Source organism: Nicotiana sylvestris, chromosome 11 (assembly GCF_000393655.2).
Source record: "Nicotiana sylvestris chromosome 11, ASM39365v2, whole genome shotgun sequence".
NCBI classification, from domain to species: Eukaryota; Viridiplantae; Streptophyta; class Magnoliopsida; order Solanales; family Solanaceae; genus Nicotiana; species Nicotiana sylvestris.
In genome coordinates, this window is record NC_091067.1 from 138,289,024 (window position 1) to 138,301,341 (window position 12,318).

The 12,318-nt window shown below is 41.9% G+C and overlaps 1 protein-coding gene across 1 annotated transcript; it reads left to right on the forward strand.

Moving 5' to 3' along the window:
• The first annotated feature begins 6,523 nt into the window (after positions 1-6,523).
• LOC138881730 (uncharacterized) lies at positions 6,524-7,546 on the forward strand. The gene has a single exon (XM_070161979.1). It carries the CDS (start codon positions 6,524-6,526, stop codon positions 7,544-7,546), a length of 1,023 nt encoding a protein of 340 aa, XP_070018080.1.
• Positions 7,547-12,318: the final 4,772 nt, after the last annotated feature.

Consider the following 12,318-nt stretch of genomic DNA (forward strand, 5'->3'; position numbering starts at 1 on the left):
GTCAATGAAAACTTACAGATAAATGAATTATGCCCAGGCAAGTCTTAATGACACGAAAATTAACTCTAAAGAGTTCAAATGCAGTAAAATCATAAAAGTTTACCCCTTCCATGGCATTAAATCTCATACTTAATCAATCTAGAATTTAAAAAAAAGGGCTGCAGATTACAAGAATGTAATCATTTGGAATGTAACAACAAATCTGTAGCATACTTACCTCTTCACCACTTGGATTCAAATTTCTACTAATAGGTCATTCATATTCAAATATATAGTGGTGAATATCGTCGGACATTATCTTTTGGACACAGATATTCCTGAGTCTAGTTAGTGACTGCTTCTTTGTTGTTAAGAATATCTATTAATCTTACTAGTTCTCTTCACCCTATAAACCAAAGCCAGCTCTTCAAATATCAAGACATTGCATGTGCAATTCTAGTTAGCTCCGTAATCTGATGTAAGTAAGCAATAATATCTGGATCCATTGTTAGAGAAACCACCAGGAAAGTTTCATGAGCCTTAATGCTGGTCGCAGACTGATGATTTGACTTGACAAATACAAAAAATACCAAAGTTCTGTTTTAAATCCCTTACAGGTTGTGCACTTAGCATATCCAGCTTTTGGCTTTCACAATTAAATGAATAATGAATAAGGTTATGTTAAAAGCTGCATTAAGCCGTTTTTACAGTCATATGGATAAGTTTCATCTCATTACTGTTGATGAAAGCTTATATTGATCATGAAAATCAAACAGTTGCTTTTGAATTATCATTCAGTTACCCAACAGCTGGCTGGCACTGGAATCAATAAGTCCGAAGAGACCTATCTACATGACCAAGCAGGCAGCAACGCATGGTCTTGCCTTTCATCAACAAAACATAATCTGCCACCGAAAAATCAAATCTTTAATTAAAGGTCTCACAAACTATTGGCACTTGTGGAAAGTCCTACATATGACTTCCACATTCTGTTGTCGACGAATGTGAAGAGATGAAGAAACGGATCATCTTATATATATTTCAAATTTAAGGCCCCATATAACTTGGCCAACAAGCATCAGCACATGACTTTGCCTTTGGTAGTTAGTGACAAAAATTTTAACTCCAACTCAATCTCTGTCTCCAGCCTCTTATATAAATATTCCACCTTCCATGAACCTATTCAGCTATCAAAGGCCTCTAGATATTTACTTTACTTTCTTGCTTTCAGTCTTCGGAGAAAAGAACAATGCTCAACGTTAAGAAACTCATCAAGATGGCCAGGAAATGGCAGAAGTTTGCGGCTATGCAGAGGAGGAGGATTTCACTTCCAAGAAATGTCAATGCTGCAAACAGTTATAGTACATCTTCATCTTTTACAGCCGGAAAAGGCCAGTTTGTTGTTTGCAAGTGATCAATGACGCTTTGTGATTCCATTGGCTTATCTGGAAAATGAGGTCATTTTGCAACTTCTAAACACGTCTGAAGAAGAGTTGGGGTTGACAAGTGGCGGCCCTATTACATTACCATGTGATTTAGTCATCATGGACTACATCATTTCACTAATCAAGAAAGGTGCAGCTGCTGGAGATCTTCACAAAGTATTGCTCCTCTCAGTTACTTCATGTTGTTGTTCAACTTCTTCTTTACACCAAGAATGGGGAAACCGGCAGCTTCTTGTTTATTGATTCATTATCATTAAGTTTTGTAAATGACATCTCAAAATAGATTGTATAGCAATTGAAAAATAGGCATTTAAAGAAGTGTATTACAGATGGATAGAGCTTTATAAAAAATTTAACCTGATTTATTGATCTCAATTTTTCAATTTGATGATTTAGAACTTATAGATAAAATTTGCTTGTATGACCTTTTTAGTGCTATATGCACGGTTAAGTGACTATTCTGTTATAAACGAAAGAAACATGACTTTAATAGGTAATTTCGAATAGTTGAGTGACCATTTGCTAATGGACTCGAAGATCAAAGCGACATATATACAGCAAAATCCCTTCAGCTGTTTGTCTAATGCTAATGCATATGATGATCATAACTAATATTTAAATCAAGAAGTAAATAATAGAAGAATTGCACTAGTGTTGGTCCAAGAATGTTTCTTATACTATTAGTACAGATTAGCTATGAGCCTTTCACAATTCTTCTGTTTGTATGACTACTTAATTTCAATCAAAATAGATGAAAAACTGGCTAATAGTTTTAAACAATAAATTCCTAGTTCAAGCTGGCAAAATGTAAAGGCTGCTAATTTAATCACTTTAAGGTGTCCTTTGTCTAATTAACTTGCAGAGAATTAACTACTATGGTTAAAACTAACTTATATGGATAACTTCCATCCAAAGCAGTAGTGGTAATCTTGCTGGAACTTGTTAACATATTTATTCTCTCTTCATTAAACTCTACCTCATTCGGAGAGTAATTTGCATCGAGATATAACTCTCTTGCTCTTTGACATAATACTCCTCATTTTTTGAAAGTTCAAAAAAGATAACTTAATGTTACTATAGCATATACCACTGAACTTTTCTTAAACTTATATATATTCAATATATTATAACATATTATTATATATTTTAATTATACTAGTCTTAGAGTACCCGCTTTGCACGTATACCCTTATATAGTTTCAAAAACTTACATAAATATTAATATTAAACAATGTGTTTAAGTTTTTTATTTAATAAAAAGATATATAAAATAGTATAAGTTTTTGAAAATAGTAATATTGATATCTATTTAGCTAGCTCAATAAAAGAAGAAATCATGCCCCACAGAACTCCTGATATGGCTGTGAATATCTTATGAATTTGTTGTTATTTTTGCCACTTAATACAAAAAACAAACAAGTAATACAAACATACTTTAATCACAAATCTTCAAAGATTTTTCAAAATAATAAAATTAAAAAAATTGAATATTTTGGTCTATGGAGATTTGCGAATGAAGAGGTTGACCCTTTAGCTTCTAGAAAAAGATTGGCAAGTGATATTATAATGTCTATGAATAATTAATGTTGAATTAATATTTATAACAAATAATTTAATATATTAAAAAATTATATGAAGTTGCCACTGGTCAGAATGAATGCAGAAAAAAAGAAAAATAACTAATGACATCTCATATAAAATACAAACTTATTGCTATAAGTTTGCATTTAGAATATATTTGTTGTCTACTAATTCATCCTTATTGCTATAATCTTGTATGTTTCCAATTTGAAGCTTAATATTATACAATAATCGATTTTTTCGTATCCCCCTGATAATAGGTGAATTTAACTATATTCAGGCCCTAAATAACTGCCTTCTTGCATAGTTTTAATAATAAAAGTGATAACAAAATGCTCTTATTAGTGCTTTTCATGATTTGCAGGTTATATATGACTAGGGAAGGCTGGGGAGCACTTTTGGAGTCAAAAAAATGAAGAAAGAGAGGACAACCGTGAAATGTCCCAAGTGAACCACGCAAAAACAGGCTGAAGAATCAGAAAAATGACTCTGCCGCGGTTCCACCGCGACCGCGGTAGAACCGTGGTGAAGGATGCTCGCGGACAGAAGGAGATTCAGAGGAGCTGTTTGGCCGCGGTTCCACCGCGACCGCGGCAGAACCGCGGCAGGCGCGAGAAAAGTGCAGGGACTAAAGTGCAAACACGGGATTTTTTGCCCTAAAACCTATTTTAAACACTAGACTTCGCCCAAGAGAGGCATGTATTGATTTTTAGAGTATCTTGGCAAGAAAAACAATTGTGAGAGATCACCCAAAACATCTTTCTTCTTTTCTTTGATTTTGATTGCTAGTTTATGATGGATCTTATCTTAGTTTGTTTACCCATAGTTATGAGTAGCTAAATCTTTTGTCTAAGGTTTTGATGGAACCTATTGGGGGATGAACTTCTTGTTTATGTGAATACAAATTGCTAGTTTCAATCTTTATTTATTCAACTATGTTCTTGTTGTAGTTAATTGACAGGATCCTCAATTAGCTGTGCCTATTTAGTGTGCATAACTCGGGAGAGAGTGCATATTTAGGTTATTGTTGAATAACACCACTCCTAAAGTATAAGAGGAATCTATAACTGCGGGTTTAAAGTTAAGTGAATTGTGTTAATTAAAGCTAGCTAGTGTATCTCGGGAGAGTGCAATAGTATATTACTGTGATTACTGGGGAGAGATTTATGGTAAGACGAGCGTTCATGATTGATAGAGAAGTGTTGGTACATTTGTATGAAGCATAAACAGAAGGGATTCCATCAATAGGGGAAATCTTTACCTTAGCTTTATCTCATCATTGTTTACAACCTTAGCGTTTTAGTTTACAGCTTGTTTAATTTACTTGCAATCTTAATTACTAAAGAAACCATCAACTTGTGATTCAAACATTTGGGAAGCTGGTTCTGAAGAGTTTAGTGGGTCTAAAGATTGTGATTGATAGGTTAACTCTCTGTGGGATTCGACTCCGAACTTGTAAACCGGATTATATTTGCAACGACCGCATTGTCCTTTTTATAAGACATAGTTGGGCGTGATCAAATTTTGGCGCCGTTGCCGGGGAGTTAACGGAATTATCAATTACCATTGATAAAAATACAAAAAAATTCTTAGTGTAGCCAGTTTCTCTACACCCAATTTTTGATTGAAACTTTTGACGGTTGTTGACTTGGTTGCACAGGTGTATGCCTAGAATCTCTACCAGGACTGGAGAACTACTTGAAGGACTCTCAGACCCTTGCGAAAATATTCAGGGCATTGAACCGTGCCAACAGAAGACTTCAACCACCTCAACAAACAGACAAATTCGAAACTAACATGGGAGACGCAATCGACCCCAATGGAAACGGCAGGCATGAGCAAGTCAACTTGAATGTCAAAGAAGTAGCACCTCTAGTGCCCGAGGGTGCACTGTATGACTGGGCACAACCCACATCTGACAATTTGGCTACTGCCATAGTTGTGCCCGCAATACAAGCTGAGTCATTCCAGATCACAAATAACATGCTGCACTTGTTGCAAAACAAGGGACTCTTCCCTGGGACACAACTTGAAGATCCTCAGCAACACCTGAAGAACTTCCTATCAATCTGCAAGACCCAGAGGCAGCCCAATGTCACTCAGAGGCTATCAGGCTATTATTGTTCCCATTCTCGGCGACAGGAGCTGCACAGGTTTGGCTAAACTCACTCCCCATAAATTCTATAGCAACGTGGGATGAGTTAGTCAAGCAGTTTCATAACAAGTTTCATCCACCCAACAAAACTGCCCAACAAATTGATGAGATCGTGAGCTTCAAGCAGAAACCAATGGAGACACTGCATGAAACATGGGGCAGGTTCAAAGGAATGTTGGTTATGTGTCCACATCATGGTATTCCAGAACAGATGTTGGGACAACGATTTTATATGGGACTATCAGATGGGTTGAAAAATATTGTGGATGCCTCAGCTGGTGGGGCATTCCTGAGCAAGACATGGAGTGAAGGTCAGAGTTTACTAGATAAAATAGCACAGAATTCGGGATGGACATCCAGGAATGCACCCATCACTCCAGTGGTGCACTCAGTGCCTCTTGATACTTCAAACACTATGGCTGAAAATATGGCGACTCTCCTGACACAAATGAGCATCCTCACCAAAAAGGTGGAGGAATCAGGACAGAAGCAGCAGGTACACATAGTAGATACTACCAATGGGGGCATGTGCACATCTTGCATTAGTCAGCCAATTGGTAATCCTTGGAATACAGAGCTTGATCATCATCATCAGCACCCTGAAGATATGAACTATGTTGCTAACTATGGGGGTCAGAGACAGGGAAATCAGAACTGGGGTCAGCAGACTCAGCAACAGTACATACCACCTCAGCCACAATATAACGCCGGAAACATGGGAGGTATGAGACCCCCCAACAACATGGCACCGTATCCTAGACCACAGGGGTACAACAACCAGCATCAGGGGTAACAACCTCCTCAGCAGCAGCATGGTGGAAGATAGGACAATGGGTTTGCTAGACTGGAAGCAATGATGCAGCAGGTTATTGGGTCCACTGCGAAGATAAATGAGAGAGTAGATGCACATGACGCAGCTATCAAAAATATTGAAGTGCAAGTGGGCCAAATTTCAATGTCTCTGAACAATCGTCCTCAAGGGATGCTACCTGCAGATACCCAAATCAATCCTAAAGATCAGGGCCCGAAGCAGCTGATGGCGGTGAGTCTCCGTATCGGTAGGGATCTCGACGAAGAGCAAGAGAGAGCTCGTGACAATATACAGGCTGAGACACTCATTCAGGTACCCATTGAGCTGGATGAATCCACAAGGTTGACAGATGTGACAGTCCAGCCTGCTCAGGAAGAAAAGAATACTCTGCAGGAGACCGAGAAAGTTGCTGAAGCGGTTGAAGAGCCGGTAGTGGAGATAGTAGCCGAGGAAGAAAAGTCCCAAGTGATTGGGAAGAAAAGACCTCCTCCACCATTTCCACAGAGGTTAGCCAAGCATCAAAAGAATGAGTAGTACAAAAAGTTCTTTGAGATGCTCAAGCAAATTCAGGTAAATATTCCATTGATTGAAGTCTTAAAGGATATGCCTGGATACGCAAAAATGATGAAAGACTTAATGTCCCGGAAATTTGATTTCCAATACTTGGCTACGGTGACACTTACTCAGACGTGCAGTGCAGTGGTAACTAGACCTGTTGCTGAAAAGCTCTCTGATCCAGGGAGTTTTACTATTCCATGTACAATTGGAAACTTTGCTTTTACGAAAGCACTCTGTGATTTAGGGGCCAGCATTAATCTTATGCCCCTGGTCATTTACAAGAGGTTGGGCATTGGGAGAGCTAGACTCACCTCTATGTTGCTGCAGCTGGCTGACAGGACTGTGAAGCGTCCATTTGGGATCCTGGATGATGTACTTATTCAGGTGGGGAAATTCGTGTTCTCTGCAGATTTTGTAATATTGGATTGCAAGGTGGATGAAGAAATTCCTATAATCTTAGGAAGACCTTTCTTGGCCACAGGGAGAGCTCTTATTGATTGTGAGACCGGGGAGCTTAAGATGAGGCTCAATGACGAAGAGATCATATTCAATGTGCAGAAATATATGAGGCACCCAAGTGAGTTCGCAAATTGCTCTCTTATTGATGTCGTGGATGTAATCGTACAGTGTGATGATGAAGTGTTGACGATTGAGGATCCCCTCGCTGCATGTTTGACGAATTTGGAGGAAGTGAACGGTGAGGACTTGGCAGAATGGGTGTTGGCATTGGAAGGTCGAGGGTTTTGGGATAGAGAACTAGAGTTCGATCCTCTACACTTAGGAAAGAGAGAAACTCCTCCAGCTAAGCCATCCATTGAAGAACCACCGAAGCTGGAACTAAAGCCACTACCAACCCACCTCAGGTATGAATTTCTGGGACCCGACTCCACTCTACCTGTTATTATCTCATCTGGTTTGTTAGATGTACAGGTCCAACAGCTTCTACAGGTATTGAAGGAGTGCAAATCTGCCATTGAGTGGACTATGGCAGACATCAAGGGGATCAACCCCGCTTAATGCATGCATAAAATTCTGCTGGAAGAAGGGCACAAACCTTCCATGGAACATTAGAGGAGGCTGAATCTAAATATGAAGGAAGTGGTGAAGAAGGAGGTGATAAAGTGGTTAGATGCGGGAATTATTTTCCCAATCTCTGACAGCAACTAGGTGAGCCCAGTTCAATGTGTGCCTAATAAGGGTGGCATGACGGTTGTGAAGAATGACAACAATGAACTAATCTCAACGAGAGCCGTCACAAGCTGGAGAATTTGCATGGATTATCAAAAGTTGAATCTAGCCACCCGGAAAGACCACTTCCCACTTCCCTTCATTGATCAAATGCTGGATAGATTGGAAGGGAGGTCACACTTTTGTTTTCTGGATGGGTACTCAGGGTACAATCAGATTTCCATTGCACCTGAGGACTGAGAGAAGACCTCCTTCACATGCCCTTATGGCATTTATGCCTTTAGGAAGATGTCCTTTGGCCTATGCAATGCACCTGCCACATTCCAACGGTGCATGATGGCCATATTCACTGACATGGTTGAGGATATAATGGAGGTGTTCATGGATGACTTCTCAGTGGTGGGGAGTTCATTTGATGAGTGCCTGGTGAATTTGACGCGTGTGCTGAAATGGTGCATCGAGACTAATCTGGTGCTGAACTGGGAGAAGTGCCATTTCATGGTACAAGAAGGCATAGTCTTGGGGTACCGGGTGTCTAGCAAGGGAATAGCGGTAGATCGAGCAAAGGTTGATGTAATAGCAAAGCTGCCTCCACCAACTTCGGTCAAAGCAATCAGAAGTTTTCTTGGACATGCCGGTTTCTACCGGCGGTTCATAAAAGACTTTTCCAAAATCACCAACCCTCTTTGTAAGTTATTAGAGAAAGATCACCCGTTTGTGTTTTTTGATGATTGTAGGGTAGCGTTTGAGGAGTTGAAGCAGAAGCTGGTCACAACACCCATCATTGTTGCCCCCAACTGGAAGCAACCGTTCGAACCAATGTGTGACGCTAGTGACTACGCAGTGGGGGCATTGCTGGGCCAGCGGAAGGACAAATTGATGCACCCAATCTACTATGCCAGTCGAACGCTGAGTGGAGCTCAATTGAACTATACGGTGACTGAAAAGGAGATGCTAGCTGTGGTGTTCGCATTCGACAAGTTCTGGCCCTACCTGATAGGATCAAAGGTAATTGTATACACTGACCATGCTGCTCTCAGGTACGTAATAGAAAAGAAAGACTCTAAGCCATGCCTGATTCGTTGGGTGTTGCTACTGCAAGAGTTCGATCTTGAAATACGTGACCGCAAAGGCACTGAGAATCAAGTCGTTGATCACCTATCACGACTTGAGGGAGCTGAAAATGCAATTGAAGTTAAGGAAATTCTGGAAACTTTTCCAGATGAGCAACTGCTCGCCATCACTCATCAGGAAGCGCCATGGTATGCGGACTTGGCTAATTACCTGGCCAGTGGTATAGTTCCTCACGACCTTTCATCGGTCCAGAGGAAGCGATTTTTTCGTGAAAGCCGCTTGTACTATTGGGATGAGTCGTATCTCTTTAGAATATGCCTGGATAACATGATCCGGAGATGCGCCTCCGAGATAGAACAATCTTCTATTTTGCAGGCTTGTCATGCATCGGCTTATGGTGGACACTTTGGAGGGATCAGGACAGCAGCAAAGGTGCTAGAGGCCGGATTTTTCTGGTCGACTGTGTTTAAAGATGCCCACTCATGGGTGAAGGTTTGTAATGAATGTCAACGCACCGGGAACATTTCCCGGCGCCACGAGATGCCCATGAACCCAATTCAGGAGATAGAAGTGTTCGACGTCTGGGGGATTGATTTCATGGGTCCCTTCGTCAGCTCTTATGGTAATAAGTACATCCTTGTTGCCGTAGACTATATGTCCAAGTGGGTGGAAGCTGTAGCATTGCCCACCAACGATGCGAAAGTGGTGGTGGGGTTTCTAAAGAAGAACATATTCACCCGCTTCGGGACACCACGAGCGATTATCAGCGACGGAGGCACTCACTTCTGCAATAGAGCCTTCGAGAAGTTGCTTACAAAATACGATATGCGCCACAAGGTGGCTACTCCTTACCACCCGCAGACTAGTGGATAGGTTGAGGTATCCAACAGGGAAATCAAGAGTGTGTTAACGAAAACTGTGAACGCTATGAGAACTGATTGGGCGAGGAAGTTAGATGATGCACTTTGGGCCTACAGGACAGCTTTCAAGACACTAATTGGTATGTCACCATACAAGTTAGTGTTTGGGAAGGCCTGTCACCTACCTGTACAACTTGAGCAAAGAGCGTGGTGGGCACTGAAACAACTAAATTTAGACATAGAAGCTGCAGGCACGTCAAGGGTCACAGAACTGCATGAGCTTAAGGAGTTCCGGTATCTTGCTTTTGAGAGCACAAGGCTGTACAAAGAGAGAATAAAGAGGCTACACGATCAGAACATCGTTGAGCGGAACTTCAAACCTGGGAACATAATATTGCTATACAACTCAAGACTAAGGTTGTTCCCGGGTAAGCTGAAGTCATGATGGTCTGGACCATTTCGAGTAGTTGAAGTTTCCCGTCAGGAGCAGTTGAAGTTGCCACTGAGAATGACTCTCGTACATTTAGAGTCAATGGTCAGAGATTGAAGTTGTATGTGGGTATGAGCGAGCCCAAGGAAGGGTCTCAACTGCAGTTGACTGAACCGGGGAGGTCGAGCGAGCTTTAACTGCATTCATCTGGGTCGTGCCGCGACGTTAAATCAGGTGCTGCATGGGAGGCAACCCATGAAATTGTTGTAAGTGTAACTCTCCCTAAAAAAACGTCAGAATCAGAGACGCAGTCAGACCGCGGTCAAACTGCAGTACTGACCCTTCTCTGAACCCAGGCCATCGCGGTTACACCACGATCGCGGTACAACCGCGGCCAAGGAGACCCTCTGAACTTGGTCTACCGCGGTCCTACCGCGACCGCGGCAGACGCAGACGGGGTCCAGGTTAGTTTTTCGTTTTAAATTTTTTCTCTTTTCACCTTTTACCCAAAATACCCCCCACCTACCACTAAACCCCCCCCCCCCCCAATTCGCCCAGATTCAGCAAATCACCCCCTACTCCCTTCTCTCTAATTCCTCTCCCACTTCTCTCTATCTTCTCTCTTCTCTTCTCACCTTCACATCACTCCATTATCATCCTCCCCTACTATCCACCTTCTTCATCCGCTTTCCCTCAACCAAACAAGTAAGTTGCTCTTTCTCTCTCTCTCTATTTCATCTTCTAACTTAGTATAATTTAGCATAATTGTATTTAGTTTAACCCTAGGTAGGGTTAGTATAACTTTTGTCAATTTTTGCTTTCTTTCATGGTTTTTATTATTGTATGGTACTGTTGTGAAATTGTTTGGTGTCATAGTGTGTGGGCCTTCATGGTGTTTTAGCCTAGAAATCATTTTTTGGGGTGTAGTTGTATTATGCACCATGTGGGTTGAAATATTGGAGTTTTTGTGATATTATGGGGTGGGTTATACTCACTCCTAATTAGGGGGTGTTATACTTGGTGATTGGGGGTATTGTCACTGTTTGATAATATGTGCAGGAGTAGTGTGAGGTGCTGTAGGCCGAATGTTGTACGTAGTTCTGTTGTGAGGCCTCTGTGAAGATTGTAACCTTACCTACCTTGCTTGTGTGGCTAGTCTGCCAAGAAGAACTCAATGGGGATGGTGTTTTGGTGCCATCGGGTGGCGAAGTCGGAGTACCCATCTGACGGACACTAATTAGGATGAATTTGATGGTTATGAATTTTCCTGACTCATTGCAGGTATTATGGCCCATAAAAAGCAAAAGAGAGGGGCGGGCACATCCCAACAACCGACATATGATGAGTCCAGGTTTGAATCGAAACGAGCATAGGACGATTTTAATGCCAAGGCTGGTAAGAACTTCATTCATGAGTTGCAAATTGACTGGACAGACCTCCGCGTGGAACATGAGGAAATGTATGAAGAAATTCGAAGGCGAGAAATGAAATTCCTCTTTGATGACCCCGGCCCAGTGAACTGGATGATGGTTAGGGAGTTCTACGCGAACTACCCAACACATATGCTGCGGGAGGTGACTATGCGAGGCACAGGGGTAGATGTCTCAATTGAAACTATCCGCTAGGTATTGAGGCTACCCCGGTTCACGGGCGATATTGACTACTACCACGACAGACCAGGTGTCACGTGGGAATTTATGACTGATGTAGTTTGTGCTGGTGGGCGACCAACCTGGATCAAGGACCACATCACCCTGAACTCCAACTCATTCACGCACTTGGCTAAGTGTTGATTGACTATCATCTGCAGCCGGTTCATGCCCTCCAGCAACACCACAGACTTGAACTTCAACAAAGCCCTATTGACTTGGTGCTTTGTGGCGAAGAAGGATTTTGATGCAGCACAGGTAATTGGTGACGAAATAGTCCTGCGGGGACCGCTGTTGTCAAAGGGATTTTACTTCCCTTCCATGGTAACTGCACTGTGCTTGCGGAGGAGGGTCCCCACTAATCCTGCTGATGGAGCATTGGCACCTGAAGCATCATTCCGAGCTTCACGCATTAGAGTGGGCAGGGGCACATGTACAACAATTGTGCTAGATGATGAGGCTGATGACCTGGTTCCTCTTGCACCGTCCAGGAGATCTCATGACAGTGCCGGACCCTCTCGGCACCCCCATACTGGGGCAGGCTTTGCCAGATCTCAGTCTACCAGGCCTATGCTGCGTTCCATGGAG